Source organism: Sminthopsis crassicaudata, chromosome 4 (assembly GCF_048593235.1).
Source record: "Sminthopsis crassicaudata isolate SCR6 chromosome 4, ASM4859323v1, whole genome shotgun sequence".
In the NCBI taxonomy this organism is placed as follows: Eukaryota; Metazoa; Chordata; class Mammalia; order Dasyuromorphia; family Dasyuridae; genus Sminthopsis; species Sminthopsis crassicaudata.
The window spans coordinates 238,667,631-238,688,391 of NC_133620.1; the positions used below are offsets into that span (position 1 = coordinate 238,667,631).

The window sequence follows — 20,761 nt, forward strand, 5'->3', positions numbered from 1 at the left end:
TTGCCTCTGCATTTTGGCGGTCTATGTATTCTTATTGTTGGAGCTGTACCTACTCTATTATTTAGAAATTAAAGTCAGATTAATTTTTTTATTAATAGATTTAACTGCCTGATTTATTATTGCCTAATAGAATTTCAAAACAGTACATTATATTTTCCTGTCTTTTACTCACTATTTGCTTTTCTCCAACAATTTTAAAATTCATTTTTAAACTCTATTAACAGTATATGAATGGCAAATTGTAAAACTAAGATGTGCAAAACAGGACAATATTTATTTCCTTGATTTCTATGTCTTAAAATGTTTTCTTTGGGTCCTTTTTGGCCAAGAATGATGAAGTTTTCCTGAAGACTTTCCTGAAGTGATAGCTTCTTTAATGTTTTTCACATAAGTATCATTACATTTTTGTTTATCTAGTCAGAAGCAATAAAACAATATATGATATACTTTATATATATTTTAGGGTGGTCCTGGTGCTAAGGGCCCCAGAGGAGAAAGAGGAATCAATGGAGCAATTGTAAGTATTTATCTAAATTCTACTTAATTTTTTTACCTTTTCCAGTTAAGTTTTTGGTTTAAAATGTCATCACTGTGTTGTATGACTTTGGACAAGATGCAACAACAAAATTGCCAATTATATTTTTCTTATGAGGACATTGCAATGATGACATAGTCCATCCTTGAAAAAATTTTAAAAGCACAAAACTTGACACGGGGCACTTAGAAGTTTATGTTAGTTGCTTTTTATTTTCAACAGAAATGATGGTGAAGAAGAGGGAGGGAACTTACACTATTTGAATGAATTCTGAGTAGAGGAGGCAGGTTGGAATGGCTATACAGTATATGATAAGGACTAGTACTTTCAGTAAAAGTTACTTTGCAACCAGCTGTTATTAACTTTGTTCACTAAGTGTTGAAGTAATTGGATGTAATCTGCAGCATTCATTTAAGGCAAGAATTGCCATCATTTTAATGGGAAAGAGCTACTAAGAAATGTTTCTGCAATATCTTTACATGTGATAGTTGATGTGAGAAATCCTCAGGGACCTCATCTCAAATGCCTTATACATTTAAAAATAATTTCATTTAATTAATGCCAATCAACAAAACACAGTAAAAATCAGAATATTATTTAACGTCTTCAGAAAGTTTACATATACAAATGTGAATAGGAATTGGAGAAAGACTCAAGAGCTGCTGTTAGTTTTATCTTTATTCATTAACTATTCAACTAGCATCCAGAGTTATCATTTTAGAAGGTAGAGACTTAACCTGACTTACCCCTGAAAGAGAGTGTAAAATGGGAAAGAACTAAGTTAACAAGAAGAGAATGGAAGTATGGCAGCATCTAATCTAGAGATGGGATAGGGAAGACTGATGCTAAGTAATTGTAATAATTTAATTAAGGAAGAATGACAACCAGGTAGTCCAGTAGATAGACTGCTGGGCCTGGAGTCAGGAAGACTCATCTTACAGAGTTCAATTTTGACCTCAAACACTTATAAGTTATGTGACTGTGGGCAAGAAAGTTAACATTGTTTACCTCAATTCCTCATCTGTAAAATGAGCTAGAGAAGGAAATGGAAAACTACTCTAGAATCTTTGCCAAGCAACCTTAGCTAGGGTCATGAAGAGTTGGACTGCAAAGCCTGAATAACAACAAGAAGTAAGGAAGTCCAAGAGGTGATACACTGGGATCTCCACAATTTTTATGGTAAAGATTCAAGAAACAGGAAATATGAGAGCCCTGCACATTGGCTCTTTTCGCCTCCAGTGCTAGGGCATCATTGTTCATATCTGGTAAGATTTAGTTCTAATGATATTTTATGAGATTAATCAACACATATATAAAGAAGCAATATATTAATAGGCTCCAGGTTTCTACCAAAAGAGCTTACGAGGTCTGAGCCGACTATAAGATCAGCTTCTTTCTTTCTTTCTTTCTTTCTTTCTTTCTTTCTTTCTTTCTTTCTTTCTTTCTTTCTTTCTTTCTTTCTTTCTTTCTTTCTTTCTTTCTTTCTTTCTTTCTTTCTTTCTTTCTTTCTTTCTTTCTTTCTTTCTTTCTTTCTTTCTTTCTTTCCTTCTTCTTCTTCTTCTTCTTCTTCTTCTTCTTCTTCTTCTTCTTCTTCTTCTTCTTCTTCTTCTTCTTCTTCTTCTTCTTCTTCTTCTTCTTCTTCTCTTCTTTTTCTTTTTCTCCTCTTTCTCCTCCTCCTTCTCCTTTTTGTCCTGTAGTTCTGTAGAAAATACAGCCTTAATGAAAATTTAATGGTTTATTGTTTAATCAATATTTGTGAGGAGAAATAAGAATAAGCCTCAAGAAATCAACCCTTACCAATCCAAGAGCACTTCATATTTGATACACTGTTTCTCTTTCTTATTCCTCTTCTATTAATTTTTTTATGGAAACTAAATTAGTTTACTATAGTATCAGCTATATTTTCTTTGTAAACAAAAAAGAAGGCATGAATGATGAAAGGAATGGAGTATCATCATCAGTTAAAAGACTCGAAGAATTGATGCAAACTTCCAAGGTTTTATTTCAAAACTGATTTGATCAATGTTTTTTGAGTTATAAAACAAAGTTTCTGACAAATGCAGATTTTAACTTCAATGAACAACATAACAGATATTGATGTTTTGTCTTTTCTTTGTTTATTTAAGGGGCCCCCAGGTCCTCGTGGTGATTCAGGTCCCCCGGGTCCCCAGGGTCCTCCAGGTCCTCAGGGACCCAATGGGCTTTCAATTCCAGGAGAACAAGTGAGTAAACTTATCATATTTTGTGAACCTATTGAATTTAACACATTAAAATATTTAGCCAGAACATTTTCCATGATGCTTCTGAAATACAACTTTTCTTTTCTAAAACTTTAACATATTTAGTCTGTGAATTGACTTTCCAATGTGACTAGCACTTTAGATTTATAAATAATGTGCATCTTTATTTTAAAATAATGCTGCCTAAGTACAATTATTGACAATTATTTGACATCAGTTGTAAGTCATGAACACATCTCTCAGTTAATCTGAATTTCTGTAGACTTGTTATAACCTGTGTTAGGTATTGCATCTTTCAACTCCATAAAAGCTCATATCAGTTTATCTATAATTCTTGTTTTCTGGTTGAATATACAACTATAAAATGCATCTTTAATATGTTAAAGGTAAAACTAAAGTTAAAAAAAGCTTCTACATTCTATGACTCATATTTTCATTTCATAGGTAACTTTTATTCTCCATGTCAGGTAAAATAGATCTATTCTAAAAGAACTGTAAAATTTAGATTTTAATTTTCATTGGAAATATCAAACCATAGAGATTTTATAATCTTTATGCATATAGGCTAACTTGAAAGTCAGAACAAACAAAAGCATGCTCCCTATACATTATGGAACTGTAACAATATACCTACTCTTAAAGCAATTCCATAGGGCTAGATGTTAAAGTTGTGGAACTATTTCACAATAAGAGTTGAGCCAGTGGGAGATTTTACCCTTTCCCATCCTTCTCTCCCTCCCCAGTAAAGCAAAAAACATTTAGGAATTTAATTGTTGTAAAATCATTATGCATTATGCTTATGTATATGTATATATGTAAAAATCAAATGTGAAACAAAGCTACGCCTGGAGGCTTCTTTGCTATATAAATTCAGTTATTTCATATCAATAAGACTGAATATATATCTGTACCCCAGGTATTTTCAAATACATAGCTACAAGTGACTTGTAGATATTATGATTAAGTCAAAATTTTTAACCCATTCTTCCTATAGTTCTATTATTTTACCATAGTATCAAATGAAAGATAATATAACAAAATGGATTTTCCTGCAAATTCAATTTTTATAACAATGATTTATGTTGAATTAGTTTTCTATTTCTTATTCCATAAAAAACTTGCCACAATATTATTATTATTTGAAAGTCTTTTATTTACTTTAATAATGATAACATCAGTGGAAGAATATATTTCAATAAATATGGTTTGTACTTTTAATTCATTATTCTCAAAAATGCCCTCAGATGCCTGTTTCACTATGCCTACAATGGATTTGTGAAATAGCAGGAATTTCAAATGAAGATTATTCTGCCTTCTTATTTCATTTGGTTTTATAAATTGGCTAAGAACTTCTATCTTATTGGTAATTACAGGGTCGACAAGGAGTGAAAGGTGATGCAGGAGAGCCGGGACTTCCAGGCCGATCAGTAAGTTCATTGTTACAATTTCCCTTCCTATACTTATCAAATAATATCTGAATATTTAGTTCTCTGGGTCTCTAAAAGACTACAGTCTGGCTATTTGTTCTTCATCATTTCTTCCCCTTTCAATCAGCAAGAATTTATTGATTAACTAAAATGGGTCCAGAATTCTGCTGGATTCTGGTTTCTGATTTGTTACCAAAAGGCTCTCAACTCTCTTAAAAATATTTCAAACAGTTACAAGTGTTCATCTATAATGAAAAATACAAGAATGGTTTCCTTATTTCACTTATATTATTCATTTTTTGTAGGGATCACCAGGTTTACCTGGCCCACCAGGCCCCATGGGACCCCCAGGAGATAGAGTAAGTTTCCATTTTGTTGTTGCCACATAATGTGATAAACAGTGTGCTTAAATTCATTAACTCTAAAATATGAATCTATTAATTAAGACCTGCTACAACTTAATTTGTTCAAAAAAAGTGTTGTTGCATTATTTAGTAAATTCAAAGCCCAACAATTGGGAAATATCCAGCTCTGTACTATCTGAGGGTCTGTGGTTGGTGAGATTGTATGGGAGCCATTAGGATTTTTAGATTTAGTAGTTTGGTTTATGATAGAAGAAGAAAGAGACTCTGGGCAAGTTACTTCAGATAACTAATTGACGATATCTTTCTCTTAAGAATGAAATTAAGTGCATTAAATTTTTATTAGGTGCTGGGGATAAAAGGACAAAAGAATGAAATAGTCTCTGTTCTTAGCTTACAGTTTAATGGGAAGACAACTTGTTTGAATTTAAATATATAAAACCAAAGTGGTTATAGGGGTAAGTATTAGTAAAAGCTTCATGTAGAAGGCAGTATTTAAATTGCATCTTGAAGAAAATAATTTTATGCAGCAGAAGTAAGAAGAGAATGCATTCTAATAGTAAAAGAATGGCTAGTGCATTTCTCCTGCAAAGACAAAGAAATGGGAGGTGGAGCATTGCAGAGCAGGAAAAAAAAATGATTTTACCATAAAGTGTAGGGAGGGCAGCATAGAGAGGGATACAACATGGCAGCAAAATAATCCAGGACTGTGAAGTATGCCGCATAATGTGATAAATAGTGTGCTTAAATTCATTAAAGCCAGCCATTTCCATGATTCTATTGCACGTAATTGTCAGTTTCTTCCCAATGATAAAGCATCAGGCTAGTTAATACAAAGTAGTCAAAATTTTGTCCGTCCTTACTTACATATTTGTTTCTGGTAACAGAGAAATAAAGAAAAGACAATGAAAAGCATATCAATGTATGTACTATTGAAGGAAAGCAATTGCTTTTGGCTAGCGACAAATTAGATTGAGAAAATAGATTGGATGCCTGGATTATTGAACTAACTAGAAAGGATCTCAGAAGCTATCTAGTTCAACCTCCTCATGTTACAAATGAATAGATTGAGATTTAGAAGTTAAACAATTTGATCAGGGTAACAACCTGGCTCTTCCTGGCTTACAAGTTCAAATATGTGGATAATTTTTTAATTAAAGCTTTTTATTTTTCAGAACATATGTGTGGATAATTCTTCAACATTAGTCCTTGCAAAACCCTGTGTTCCAATTTCCCCCTTTCCCCATGACCTCCCCTAGCTGACAAGTAATCCAATATATGTTAAACATAGTAGAAATATATATTAAATCCAATATATGCATACATATTTATACAATTATCATGCCACGCAAGAGAAAAAGTGAAGCAAAATAAAATGCAAGCAAACAACAACAAAAAAGTGAAAATGCTATGTTGTGAACCACATTCAGTTTCCATAGTCTTTGCTCTGGGTGTAGATGGCTCTCTTCATCACTAAACAATTGGAACTGCTTTGAATCATCTCATTGTTGAAGAGAGCTATGTTCTATATGGGTAATTAAAAAAAATGTGTTGGGCAGTTATAGAATTCAAAATAAATCTGATGGCATGATGGGCTCTACAAATCAAAAATAAGGCAATAAATTTAACTTCTATGTCTATAGTATGTGAAGGTTACTGATAATCCGGCTATATTTATTCTATATGTAATCATACAGAAATACACACACAGACCACTCCTCAGTACTGTTAGTAGGAGCAGCTTTAGAAATGAAAGTTAGAGATAGAATTATCATCAAAAAGACTACAGCCAATACAATCTGTAGCCCTTCCAAAGTCATCAAAAGCATATTTCTTGAAACTTGATCCATTTTTCTTGTTCATAGGTAGCAAACTTTAGAGGACAATTATGTGGCAGGAAGGAAAAAAATCCATGGTAGTAATCTCAAAATATAACATTCTGGTTGATAATAATAGAGAAGCAAAATGAAAGATGCTATGACCCAATCTGTTCAAGCTATTTTACCACATTTTTCTTTCTCAGAAGAAACGGGGGGGGGGGGGGACATTTATGTTACACCAAATGACTAAAATGTGGTGTGGTTTTCCATTTGGTGTGTGTGTGTTATAAGAAATATTTTCAGAGGAAACTGATGTTTTATAAATAGATTTAACTTGATTTCTCCAAAGTAGATGATTGTTTAAGAATAACTTTTAAGCCTAAATTTTAAAAATAGATTAATTAATTTCCAATTATAAAATTCACATGCTAATAAAAAATGTATACTTGGGTTGATGGGTCCCAGGGGAACCATGATAAATTTCAAAATTTTTATTCCTAATTTTCTCTAGAAATTGAGAAGATCATCTCTTTTGGTAAAATATGTAAGACTTAAAAAAATGACCTGATTTAGAAATACTCAGCCAGATTTCAGGGGACTGTAGTTGGGAGCAATTGCTAACTGTGCAGTAGAATGACTCATTCAAGACCAAGGTCATCTGGCAGCATAAGGAGAAAAAAAATCTGGGGCCACTCAAGAATAGAAGAGAGACTGTGCAGAGACATGACCTGGCTCTCATAGTTGATTCTTTATTTTTGAGTCAACTCATTGAGATTACAAATCATGACATTTAGAATTAGATTAGGAAACATGGACTAATAAAAAAAGTAGCTGCTTGTTATAGGGATTTCCTCCCTTGGTGGTGAGAAGGACAATTCATTAGCTTTTCCATCCTATTGCTTTTGTGGATAAAAATCCACACAAGTGAAGGAAACAGTTCTGTTGATACATTATCCTGTAGTTAGAGCAAATAGAGGAAAATACTTTTCTCACAAAGTTGTCAGTTATGCTGAGGGTGTCAGTCTCTTTCCCTTTATTTTAATTCTTTAATGTTTATTCCTCCCATTCTCCTTCTCCCCTTCCCATCCCACTGACCTCATTTCCCTTATGTTGTGGTTGTTAATGGTAGCACATTAGTTCACTTTTTCCTTAAAAGGATATTAAATTTGGTTGAGTCAGGGAACTAAGGGCTCAGATTGTAGATGTCATTTCCTCATTGCATGAGCATAAAAAAAGCTATGAAAACCTGGGGGAAGAGGAATGGGAAAGGATCTCTCTTAAAGAGCCATGTTATGTCTCTGCAATCTCCTCTATTCTTGAGTGACTCCAGATTTCTTTTAGCTGATGGATTGCAATGAATAATGGGTAACACAAGTTAGGTGGCTTGTTCAGTTGAAGCTAACTCCAGGTGTCTTCTATGTCTTTTCTTAGGATTAAATAAATTTCATTTTGTTAACTATTGAGTGACCTATAAGCACCTCATTTGATTCTAATAATGAAATTAAACTATCAGAAGACTGAATTTAGTCAGGCTCAGTCCACAGCACTGGTTACTATTTGTGTATTGATTTGTGAAAAGGGATATTCTTGCCTGTGTCAGAACAATACAGAAGAGAAATGAATGATTTTTTAAAAAGGAAATAACCTCATTGATAGTTGTAGTATGATTGGAACACTTGAGGTGTGTTTATCATTCAAAAGAAAATATCCTTAATGAGCACAGATGATATGATTTATATTTTATAATGTATACAAATTACTTGGAAAGCATGTCTATGTCTCTTTTCATCATAATTAAAAGGCAGACACATGCACAAAGAACCTATTTCTAAAACCATCTTAATGTTTGCCATTAGCATCATATTCCCTGTTTCTTATTTTCATGATTACATTAACTTGTAATTATTTTAATTTTTAAAATAGGGCTTTACAGGAAAAGATGGTGCAATGGGACCCAGAGGCCCTCCTGGACCACCGGTAAGATGATATGAGGCATAAAATGGCTTTGTGCAATATTTTGAGAACTTCTAATGAAATTCATTTCTCCTGGACAGCATGGCATAAACCAAAATTAGGTTGTTTAAAAAAGGTCAGACTTAGGTAAAAAATTGCCTATGAAAATTGTCTATTAAAATAACATTAACATCAGATTCGCACTTTAAAATATCCATAGAAATTTTTAACTTTTAGAAAAAGATATTTAGATATTTTTGTTATTGTATAAGATCTAATATTTAGGTTTAGGATTTGAAATGGAAAGAGAAGCCAAAATTTTTGTCAATGTCCTTTTAATGTGCATATTTAATACAAAATAAGCTTGAACATATTAGATACATTTAATATTTTACTAGAACAATGACTTTCAAAAATCTTTATTTGATTTCATAAGCTATGTTGTATGAAAATGGCATTTGCCTAGAGAAGATGTTTACTTCCTATTAATATTTATGGGAATTGAATTCAGCACAAATAAACTATAACTTTCAGGAAAGCAAATGCACAAAACTTTTGCTTTAGAAATCCTATAGTTTATTCTTTTTCCATTTTGAATAAATCACAAGTAAGTCAACCTGGAATGAGAAGAATCTTTTTAGAAAAGGAAAGATAGAAAATGTGTTTGGGTTTAGCTCTAAAAATATGAAAATGTTAAAAATTAGATTAAATAAATTTTAATTTGTAGATCATTACATCATAAATTTAGAGCTAGAAGGTACCTAAAGGCCATTTGGCCAATTTTTTTTTTTTGTGTGTGTGTGCTTTAATGTTATCTAATGAAGAGATTTAGATGTATAGTGATCCTGCATTCTTTATAAATTCAAATCAAATATAAACATCAAAATTGATGAAGTAGGACATTTATTTGCTTTGTATAATGTAAAACCTGTAATTTAGAGAAATTGAATGCTGAAATACCTCATGTGTTACATGGCTTTACCTACTGATAATGAGCTATATTGTAGCCCACTTATGGTAGGCATAGTCAACTGAAATCAAAAGAAAAGAAAATTTCTGGTTGAAATTAGTATGAAGTCTGTGTATTATCAGGCATAGGGAAGAATCCCATAGTTTTGATATGATTAAGAATGAATTAAATATCAGGGAAATTTGAAAAGCAGGAAAATGTGGCAAAGAGAAAAAAATTAGTTACAAGATATGAATTACCTCTAACTGCTAAACAGCTTAGTACTGAAGTCCTATCATAGTATCCAATATATTTTTAAATTTTTAAAATCCTTTCTTTACTAGAACTTTTCAACCCTGTACATTAGAAGTTTATTTTTTTAACCCATAAGAATAAGTACTATTTTTTTTAATGGAAATCAGTGGAGGAGGGAAAGAACTTAGTTTGGAGAAATTAATTTTATGGCCAAATTTTCTAGAAACACTATATTCTACAAACCAAGAGAACATGTAGCTATTTAAAATATTTCATTTCAAAGCAAGCAAACCAGAACAGAAAGCATGAAATCATTTTGTGTTTTTTGTATTACCCTACAGTATTGTTTTATATCTGCTCTCTCTATAGTTATGCACTATGTACCTTAAAAGCTTTTAAAGTTATAATCTATTAGTTTACATAGAACTGTTTTTTGTCCACCATGATATTCCATTTTCTTCCTTCTATTTTAGGGCAGCCCAGGATCTCCAGGAGTCACAGGTCCAAGTGGAAAACCAGGAAAACCTGGAGATCATGGGAGACCAGTAAGACAATGGCCCAAATTCCAGAATCAATCCATTATGAATTCAAACAATAAGGATTATTGGCCAGGCTTTGAAATATTTATTCTATCTTTGCTTCATTGTATAAAACACATGTTTAAATCCACAGACCTAATTTGCAACAGTTTCATTTCTAAAGTATCTCTGTGAATGGTTACACATATCCTCAGATGGAAATTGTGGTCTTTGGTTTTCATTAAAAGGAGAGTGGGGTTTTTTTTGTCTGTGCCAAGACACATATTTCTCCACTGTATAAACACCAAGAGCTAGGTCAGCAGAATGAGTTTTTTTATTTAAGATCGTATGCTGCTGAAAACAGTAAAAGACTGGATAATGACCAGTCTTTGTTTGAAAATTTCAAGTCTCCAACAGTAGCATTTTAAAGTTATAAGTTTAACTCATTTCGAGGGCTATATATAGTCAGTGCTTTTTTATCATAAGGTTGGAATTTGTTTTCCTATTTCAGAAATATTTACTCTGGAAGACTATTGCCAGAAGGAAGATAATTTACATACTTTCATCTATTAATTCACTTTCATACAATGTCATTCATTGGACAAAATGTTGACTTTTTCTAGCTTCCACCTAATTTGTTCTTCCAGGCTAGACATTTGCTTTGACTGACTAATTGGACATTTCCCTCTGTTTTAAAATAAAGATCTTCAGATTTAATCTTGAGGTTCACATGGGATCTGACAAATTCGGTATTATATATATGGGAACTGATCCTTTTCAACACACTTATTAACACTATCATCAAGTCTGAAAATATGGTATCTACATAGCATGCAGATTCATAGAATCAACAGAATTACCATACCTAAACTAAAGAAATAGGGAACTTTAATACTCATTCAGTTAAATTATCACCTGATTAAACCAATTACTTATTATACCATCTTACTATATAAGTTTCAGTATTATTACTGAAGATTACTAGAGATATTTTAGTTTAACTCTCTCATTTTAAAAATAAAGAAATTCAGGTTAAATGATTTGCCCAAGGTGAAAGTAGGATTTGAACCCAGGACTTCTGATCCAGTGCTCTTCCTGCTATACTATGCAGCTTTGCCCTGAATAAGAATTAATGATTTTATAAAAATGAGTGGGTTCTTCAGGTTTGAGGAGCAGAGCCTCTCCTAGAGAAATCATATATCATTTCTCATTTTTTCTTTTCCATCTTTCCAAGGGTCAAAATAGGATGAATGAGGAGGGAGACATAATTAGGATAGGCTAGAGCAGAGGAGGTTAGAAGGTATTGATTATTGGTTCTTTTATCTCCCCTCCCTATTCCGATTTCAGCATTTGTAATGGTCCTCACTATTCTCAATGTGAGTCAAGACCAAATTCAGTGTAAAATCATCATAGATTTCTGATTGCAAGACTGTTAACACTGGCAGAAGGCTGTGCAGGATAGAATTCAAATGTATTTATTTCATTTAAAAGATTGCATTTCCTTTTTTGGTATCATTCCTGGGATTTGCCCTAGATATCCATCTTTACTGATAATTACTGAGGAGGAAAAATTCTTGGTTTCCCATACTAAGGTAAATCAGAGTGTCAAAATGACTCAGAGACATAGCAGGATTGGACAGAGATATATGTGAGCATTGTAACAATGCCAGCGATTGAGGAGTTTCTTTCTAAAAACAATGATATGTAATGTGGAGCCATCATGGCATGGGTGGAAGAAATACTTTTTTCCTCTTCTGGTGGGCCAGGATATTTTCTCTCTGAAGGAAGAGTTTGACATAATGATCTATGCCTTCATGAAACCAAGCTGTATGACTGGAGTGTGCTTTCTTGGTACTACAATCCTAGGAAAAAAAGGAACCACAGGATTTCAAAATCCTATTTGATCAATTCAAAAATCCAATTAACATTTCTCTCAACAATTCCATGCCTGATTTTGAGCAATTCTTGTTCTCAGTCAGAATCTGAGCATAAATACTGTCATTCCCAACAACCACTTTCTGAAAATTGTATTTCTAGCAATAATTGTTGGTGCCCTGGAGCTAAAGTCTTCAAGAGCAGAGACCAGAACTTTTCAGGAGGGTATAAAATCCTTAGCCAGCTCCTAGGGCAACTCATATAGGATCATGCACCAAGGGAAAAATTAAATGCATTTTGATAGATAAATATGTGTTTTATTGATAAATAGATAAATGGGTTTTATTCTCCTGCTTTTTGTCCACAAAAGTGTTATTCCTTGCCTACTAAGCATTGAATTGCCTTTTTAGTAGTGTGTGAATGACCCACCTTCTCTTAATAAGTTCTCTTTATAACTAAGATATGCTTGACAAATGGTTGAGTTATATAAGTGTGGAAGAGCACCAAAGATAACTGGACCTTACAGGGGTCAAATCTATGACTTTTGCCTTTTGGTGTACTAACCAGTTATAGTATCACATAATCACAGACTGAAAGCAGAAGTAGATATGAAAGATCATATAGTCCAATCCTCTCATTTCCTGGTTGAGGACCTTAAAAGACGGAAATGAAATGATTTATCTAAGATTATGCTCAATGAATAAAATTTACAAGACAGGATTTGAACCCAGGTTCTCTACCTCTAAAGTTGGGCCTTTTCCCATTGAAATGGAATAGAAGAATAGCCTTCATTAAAATGTCTTTACACATACAGTATTAATAGTGTATGATAGGAAACGATCATAAGATTATAGCTTTTACTTCTGCTCATGAAATTCTTGAAAACAGTTATAAGAAGATAGGGGTTTATCTGAAAATTTGAAAAAGAAAAGAAAGACTACATATTCTAATGACAAAGTCCGAAAATATGAGCCATGTTGCTAACATTTAGAAGCAATTATGAAAGTTGCAAAAGGATGATGTGAGGTGGTGTTTAAGTTCTAGATTATTTGAGATCAGATCTAGCCTTTTCCATTCCATCAATAAATTTTTATTCTCAACATTCTTTAGAATAATATGGAATCATCATCATTGCTAATATTTATATAGTACTTTATGATTTGCAAAACACTTTGCATATGCTTAATTTACCTGATCCTAATACCAATCTTATGAAATAGGTATGCTTATCATCTCTTTTTTTCAGAGGAGGAAACTGAAGTGTGGAGAGGTTAACTGATTTGTACAGGTAGTAAATATTTGAGCTAGGTTTTGAATTGATGTCTTCCTTACTCTGAAGATCAACACTATCCACTATGCCACCATTATTACAATTAGGCTGACATGGTGCTAAGAATTTTAACCTTGCAGTCAGAAGAATTCACTTTGAGTCTCCACTAAAGCTTTGTAACTGACTATCAGCAAGTTATTTGCTCTTTCTGACTTTGCTTTATTATTATGGGATAATATATTATTAATAGCAATATTTGAATAAAATACACTATCTAAGCCATAAAGTGCTATATGAAAGGGCAGTATGACCTAGCGAAGAAAGAAGAAGCCAGCCTGGCAATCAGAAAACTTTGGAGTTAAATCCTACCATTCACTAGTATTGGTTATTAGATCAAGTTACCTCCAAGGCCCCTGACAATGCTTTAAGGCTATTCGCCAATTAGGTAGAGGTAGTTCCCCCATCTGAAGTTTCCTACACTGATAAAATGTAATAGCTAATATTTATCTAATACTTTAAGATTTTCAAATAACTTTATAAAGATTATCTCATTTGATCCTTACAATGAATCTGTGAGGTTGGTGCTATTAAACATCCTCATCTTACAGATAAGGAAACTGAAGCTGGGAGTTGCTCAAGGTCCCACAACTAATGAATTTCTGAAGCAGGATTATGAGCTCAAGTTTTCTTGACCCCAAATACTGCTCTCTATCTACTATACAATTGGCTGCCACAGTTCTTAAATGAAATAAAAAGAATTATATAAATGTGCGTAGTTATTATTAAAATGAAATAACATTAAACATCATTTGCTTTAGGGCCCATCTGGATTGAAAGGAGAGAAAGGTGACAGAGTAAGTATTATTTAAAGTTTTATTTACACTTATTTAATGCAATAAACATTAGAGTACTGAAAACATAAAAACACTAAGCTAAAGATCTCACTGTTTTCATTATTAAGGGAGACATTGCTTCCCAAAACATGATGCGTGCAGTTGCAAGACAAGTCTGTGAACAACTGATCAATGGTAAGTGAATGAATGTCCAGTGGGTGGGAAAGGCAGACATGAATAAAACTTAATTTCCCTTGTCCTTTCTTCCTTAGAAGAAAAAAATTCCCATGATTTTCTTTTAATGGTAAGACCTTCTTTCCATTATAGGCCAGATGAGTAGGTTTAACCAAATGCTGAATCAGATTCCAAATGATTATCATTCGAACCGCAACCAGCCTGGACCCCCTGGCCCACCAGGGCCACCAGGAAGTGCTGGAGCAAGAGGAGAACCTGGACCTGGAGGAAGGCCAGGGTTCCCAGGCACTCCAGGGTTGCAGGGACCACCAGGGGATCGAGGTGGGTGATGAATGCCTTTCTGCTAATTAACTAGGATAAAGAAAGAATGAAATAGTAACACTGAATATCTAACAAAGAGTTGGAAAGGATGAAACTACAGCATGTTCTAGAAATCCTGGCAAAGCTACTTTTGCTGAAAATCCTATATCTTAAGGCAAGGCTTCAGGTCATGCAGCTATATCTTAGACAATAGGAGACTGTTTTCAGGTTAGCTCAGTCAAAGGCAAGTGCTTTCCTGAAAACAATTCTTGTTAACCAGATGACTCTTGGCAAACTCATGTAAAAAGCATGATTTTCTTAATTGGTGTGTGACCATGAGTAGCTCAAGTGACCTCAGGCAGCATTTCAGCTTTAAAAATGCAAGTTCTTCCAATTCAGGACCTGGTGTCGTCCTTGCATTTTTGTTTAAATTGGATTTAATGGTAGATAAATATAATTTTTAAAAAAGGAAACATCTGATTTCAGATGTTTTAAAGTAATTACATGGATGCTGAATAACTATTTTTGTTTTGTTATATCATTCTCTGTAAAAATTAGATTTTTTTGTGTCACTAAAGTTATTTTGGCATTGACTTATTATATGAGTATTCTGGAATCATTTTTTTTTTTTTTGAGGGGGAAGGGGAGTGAGTGGATAATAAATTTTGATTTCTTTCATGAAAGGAATATTATACACAAATTTCAATTCCTGTTTTATACATTTGACATGTTTGTTTCATTCAAAATATTTTCCCTGACTCGTAGCCAGCTTTGGTCCTTGGATGTGGGTCTGGGATTACATACAAATGGCCCAGAAAGAATTTGGCCCAAACGTTGAACTTCTGTGAAAAATTAGATTCTTTTTTTTTTCACAAAGGAAATGAACTATTTGAACCAAATATTATCAGCTAAGGTAGAAAATATTAATTAATTTATTTCCCCTTCTTCTTCCCCCTCAATCTCTTTCATCATTTAGGATTACCAGGAGAAAAGGGGGAAAGAGGCATTGGATCACAAGGACCTCGAGGTTTGCCTGGACCACCGGGTAGGTTTGCTGTTTCTTGAGCCTATGAAAGTAACAAGAGAAGTTCCCATATCATAGAGTCATTCAGTCCCTTTATTATTGAATATGGAACTATATATACTTTATTATATTTTGCTTAAAAAACTATATGTGGCTAGTTTAAAGTTAGTTTGTGTGTGTGTGTGTGTGTGTGTGTGTGTGTGTGTGTGTGTGTGTGTAGGGAAAGAGAGCAGAGAGAAGGAGAGAGAGAAATAAAGACCCATCTTAAGGGAAGCTTAATTATATTATATGAAGTGAAATGGATAAAAGTTTATTAAGATTCTAATATGTGCAGGATATTGTGCTTTAGTAGTCTTCTCTGTAAAATGAGTTGGAAAAAGAAGTAGCAAACAATTTTAATATCTTTGTCAAGAAAACTCCAAATGGGATCACAAAGAGTTGAACATGACTGAAACTAGTGAACAACCCTATCTCAAGACTTAGTGTTCATAGTGCATAATCTGGTATTCTTAGAGAAAATGTACCATCTCAAATGCTTGTGCTACCTACCACATTATTTCATTCACTAATTCTTCATCAATATCTTGGCTGGAATGATTAGTTGTCCTAATGTTCCTACCTTCAGTTTTCTAAGTTAAACAGTTTTTAAATTATAGCATCAATGAGAAGTTTAAAATAAATCAGAATCTCATTTGGTTATAGCTTTATAATCCTGTTCACCATAGTACAATGTGGTCCAAAAATAACATTACCTCATCCATCCTGGAGCTGTTGAAAAGGAGAATTATGTACTCCTGAGTAGTTTTAATTACAATCCAATGTGGTTGTCTGATACAGTTGTTTCCCTTGAGATACTCATATTATAAATAGAAAAAGAATAAACTAGAACATTCATTGATGTCTGTAGTATGGCCCTAATCTGACCAAATCAATTTTCTGTGAATAGAGCCCTTAAAAGATCATGTTCTGGGAAGCAGCTGCTGATGAGTCACTGGCAAGGAGATCCCATATTTTTGGTTCACTCTGGTGGTTTCATATGGAAATATTTTCTTACCATATACTAGTGCATTGTCTAGACAGTAAAAGTGCCAGTTTTATTATCATTAGACTATAGAGAGACAGAAAGAAAAAGAAGAGAGAGAAGAGAGCGAGAAAAAGAAAAAGAGCGATATTAATTTAAATCTCAAATTAGGTCCACAAGGAGAATCCAGAATGGGTCCACCAGGATCTACAGGCTCAAGAGGTCCCCCTGGTCCCCCTGGTCGTCCTGGAAATTCAGGTATCCGTGGTCCAATTGGTCCACCTGGATACTGTGATTCATCCCAGTGTGCCAGCATCCCTTACAATGGTCAAGGATACCCAGGTATGTGGTTGCTATTTTAGGAATCTTCAATCAGTTTAATTTGGTAACCTTCACAGAATAACCTTCACAGAAATATTAGGATGGCAGGATATTTGAAGATAACAGGAGGACTTCATCTATTAGTGATGTAGCTTGATTACAAGAAAGAAAAGTGGATTTTTTTTAAGTTTCTAGAGGAGCAGGAATTTATTTTACTATGAGAATTTAAGGAGTCATTTTCTTCTTTTTCTATATCCCCTACCCTTCATTCTCTGATCACCAATGACATTGTAGTCTTTCACAGTACAAGAGTGAAAACATCACAGCTAAGAATTTTTCTTTTCTTTTCTTCTTTTTCTATTGGTAGAAGGGGGCATGCTTGTCAGCTCCAATCATAGAATGTCAGGATTATTTATACAAAATTAGAACGTGGATTCAGAATTGTCAATAAAGTGTCTTATAACCTGATGCAGACAACTGAAAGTAATTCATCATCCCACACCATCCATGAATAAAAACCAATTATATTAAAGGGCTTGAAGCTATTATTTTAAAAAGTGACATAGATGGGAGCGAGGGGTTGGAGGATTGCCATTGATTTCTGACCACAGGAGGCAATCATGCCTGGTTTGGGCAGGACAATTCTACTCAAAAGACATTAAAGATTGTGTGGTATTGTGAACTTTTCACTTGTTTGCCCTGAAAGCATCTCACAAGTAGTAAAAATGATACAGCTGTTGGATATCGTTTGCCACTACCAAATAGTGCATGACTAGATGAATATCTATATATCTATGTAATATCCATCAAACTCCAAATAGTGATAAATCTCAAAAAATGTATTTTATACAGTACAATTTTGTACAGTAATTTAATTTGCTAAGAATGAGAGAAATTAGTTGTGTGCATCATTTATTTCTGTTGCCAAAGAGAAATTCTGAAAAAATTATATAGATATATAAATATACTTTAACCGTTGTATATTTAGATGAATGAAAGTAGATATGTTAATTTGTTTTTGCACAGCAATTCAACTTTTAAAAACTATCATCTTTGACCTGTTTCAGGTTCCGGCTAACAAATTTTCTAAGTCGCCAGTGCTGCTTACAGTTTGAATACATGAAAATCCTGTTTCTGAGATGTTTGCGCACGTGCTTATTAGGAAATGAGTCTGTATGGAAATGTCATCACAGATATGGTTAATGAACCGCGTTGGCATCATAAAAAGGGGAGACTCTATATACTAACTCTTGAATGAGAAAAAAAGGACAGTGGTGTCCACTTATTACTGTTGCATTTCAATCATAATGTAGACAACAACTGCAGATGGTAGTTCAGACAAACACAACCAACTGAAGCCTCATTTCTGAAGGAGGCACATAAAACTACTAACCAGTGGAAGTAACGCCATTTCAAGGGGAAAAAAAAATTTAACCTGGTCAAAGAGAAATGTCTTCTGTAAATAATAAACTAATTGTGGCTTGTAAATGATTTGTATGGGATCCTGTCACTAAAAACACTTAACATTTCTATAAAAAAGCTTTCTGCACCAAAGCCTGCTGCTTGCTGTCTGCCAGAATAACACTGTAGGAAAACCTTTAGTCTCTTGCTTGTTAGCAACATATCTAAGTCAGGGCATGTGCCTTCTTTTGTATATGTAATCTTGTTTGGGTCCTGTAATTGCCATCTTCCATACCAAATTTAAAAAAAAAAAAATAACTATTTCTCTTCTGTTTTGCTGTAGTCATTGGTGTTCCTTGACCACCAGCTGTAGACAGCACCTGAAAATGAAGTGTACTGTATATTAATCCCTGGTTATAGCTAACTTGTACAGTTGTTTTTGACCTCAAGAGTACAGTGTTTAGATGCCAAACAAACTTTCCCTAACAATGGCCAAGTTGTTCTTTGAACTAATGGTTTTGAAAGCCATGAATAGCTATTTTGGTACCTACTGAAATACTTAGCCAGGTACTATTACGTTTACAATGCATTGGGCCCCAGGGCCATGGCCCTCCCCAGGTGTTTTGTGCAATGATTGTATTATAATCTGCTGGATCATAAAAATGACATCAACAAAAAGGTTTCTTGTTAAAGCCTTTTCATTATTTTTTATCACCCCCAAATTCTACGTGAAAATGGAAGGAATCAGAAAACTGTTAACTTATATATTTATGGTTTTGAAATTAAGACTGGATTAACATGGTGGAGGGAGGCTGTAGACCTGTTGCTGTGCATGTGACTTCCAAATCGTGACTTAACTATAACGTTGAATGGGACAACTATTTTCAACCAGAGCCTTATGTGCCTGAAAGTGGACCCTATCTCCCTGAGCGTGAGCCCTTCATAGTACCAATGGAGCCAGAAACGACAGCAGATGAGTATGAGGACTATGGAGCTGATATGCCGCCAGAAGAATACCCTCCTCAGATGCGTCAGAAAAGATCATTATCGAGGAATCTGAGGAAACTAAGACCATGAAATACGTCTTTCTTTCTTTTCTTGATGGGGAGGGTAGGGTGGGTATGGGTGGGGTGGGATTGTGGGATTTTCATTTCGGTCATGTTCCCATTTGGGCTGACAGAATGTGCCCCTTTTCTGTGATATTTCCTTTTCAGCATTTCCAGATGATGAAACACACCCCCTGACTGTCCAGCACCATGCTTCGGCAGGTTGTGTCATAGGCGGGATGGGATCTATAGAAATAGGTTCTCTTTTGAAATGCCTGTAAAATACTTTGCTTTGCAGATACTGGTTTGAATTTGATGTTTAGCTAGCCCAATGCAGCAATGAAAATGAAAAAAAAAAAAGTTTCCAAGCTTGTAGCTGCTAAGTAGTTTGGGAGGGCAGTCTTGATTTTAGCAGTAGTCCTGTTCTGAGGACTTTTCCCCTTTCAAATGCTTATCCACAATTTAGTCACTTCACAATTTATGTTACTGCCCTAATAAAAACACCAAACAAAAAGCCACTCCATTGCCATTATTTATCTTATTTTTCTCTTTTTAGTTATATTTTAGGGCATATACTGCTCTTATACATCTCCTTTACCAACCACAAACCTTAAACAATGTAGCTGAAACCATTGTATCAACTTGGTGCAGTTTTATAATGCCTTAAATCTCCTTGATTTAGACACATTAACATTTATGCCAAATTGCAGACAATCCTGCAGAGATGGAATTGCATGTTTGTGTTGTATATTTAGTATGGATTTTTTTTCAGAATATAATGTTTCCTACTTATCAAAAGCAGTTGGAAAATGTCTGCAAGACTATGGAAATAGAATTGCTGCTTTTATATTTTAACTGCAAATTGTGAATTTCACTGCCTTATATTATTTATTTCTGAAACAAAAGAGGCATTTTTCAATAAAACTACTGAAAATTTGACATGGTCTGTTAATTCTTGGATGACTCTTTGACTCTTCATAATGTTACTGCCACAATAGGTTGGACTCCTTGGAAATGGCTACAAATTCCTTTTACTCCTCTTGCATTTTAAGTTATGCTAAATATTTTTAGAGCTTTTATGCTATAGCTGAGCCAAAGCCAAAGAGAGCTATTAAAACCAACCCAAAGAAAATGAAACAAACAAACAAACAAAAAACCAAAAAAACACCCAAAGATTCCAAAGGCTTTATTAGGAATGTAAATGAAGTGTGGGCTATTTGAGAAAATATCTGGTAGCCTAGGTTACTCCTAAACAAGTAGGTATCCTCAAACAACCCACCTACTTCTTATATAATCACTACTCTATGCTATTCAGTGAATAAAACATTTTGTATGCTTACTACAGATTTTTAGACTTGGAGACAACATCTATCCTCTGAACTTACATGTCAGTCTTTAGACTTTTGATGGTTGTAT

General features: G+C 33.8%; 1 protein-coding gene across 5 annotated transcripts in view; it reads left to right on the top strand.

Moving 5' to 3' along the window:
- COL12A1 (collagen type XII alpha 1 chain) overlaps positions 1 to 20,282 on the top strand; it is a 140,453-nt gene extending 120,171 nt beyond the window's left edge. For 4 of the 5 annotated variants that reach the window (XM_074310484.1, XM_074310487.1, XM_074310485.1 and 1 more), the window contains 12 exons: positions 464 to 517; positions 2,662 to 2,757; positions 4,149 to 4,202; positions 4,508 to 4,561; positions 8,308 to 8,361; positions 10,015 to 10,086; positions 14,023 to 14,058; positions 14,166 to 14,232; positions 14,365 to 14,553; positions 15,509 to 15,577; positions 16,749 to 16,919; positions 19,192 to 20,282. In XM_074310484.1, the coding sequence (XP_074166585.1) occupies positions 464 to 517; positions 2,662 to 2,757; positions 4,149 to 4,202; positions 4,508 to 4,561; positions 8,308 to 8,361; positions 10,015 to 10,086; positions 14,023 to 14,058; positions 14,166 to 14,232; positions 14,365 to 14,553; positions 15,509 to 15,577; positions 16,749 to 16,919; positions 19,192 to 19,376 (1,101 nt within the window). In that variant the 3' untranslated portion in view covers positions 19,377 to 20,282. Of the gene's footprint in view, positions 1 to 463; positions 518 to 2,661; positions 2,758 to 4,148; positions 4,203 to 4,507; positions 4,562 to 8,307; positions 8,362 to 10,014; positions 10,087 to 14,022; positions 14,059 to 14,165; positions 14,233 to 14,364; positions 14,554 to 15,508; positions 15,578 to 16,748; positions 16,920 to 17,965 lie in introns of all 5 variants that reach the window. The other variant, XM_074310486.1, reaches the window with a different exon arrangement.
- Positions 20,283 to 20,761: the final 479 nt, after the last annotated feature.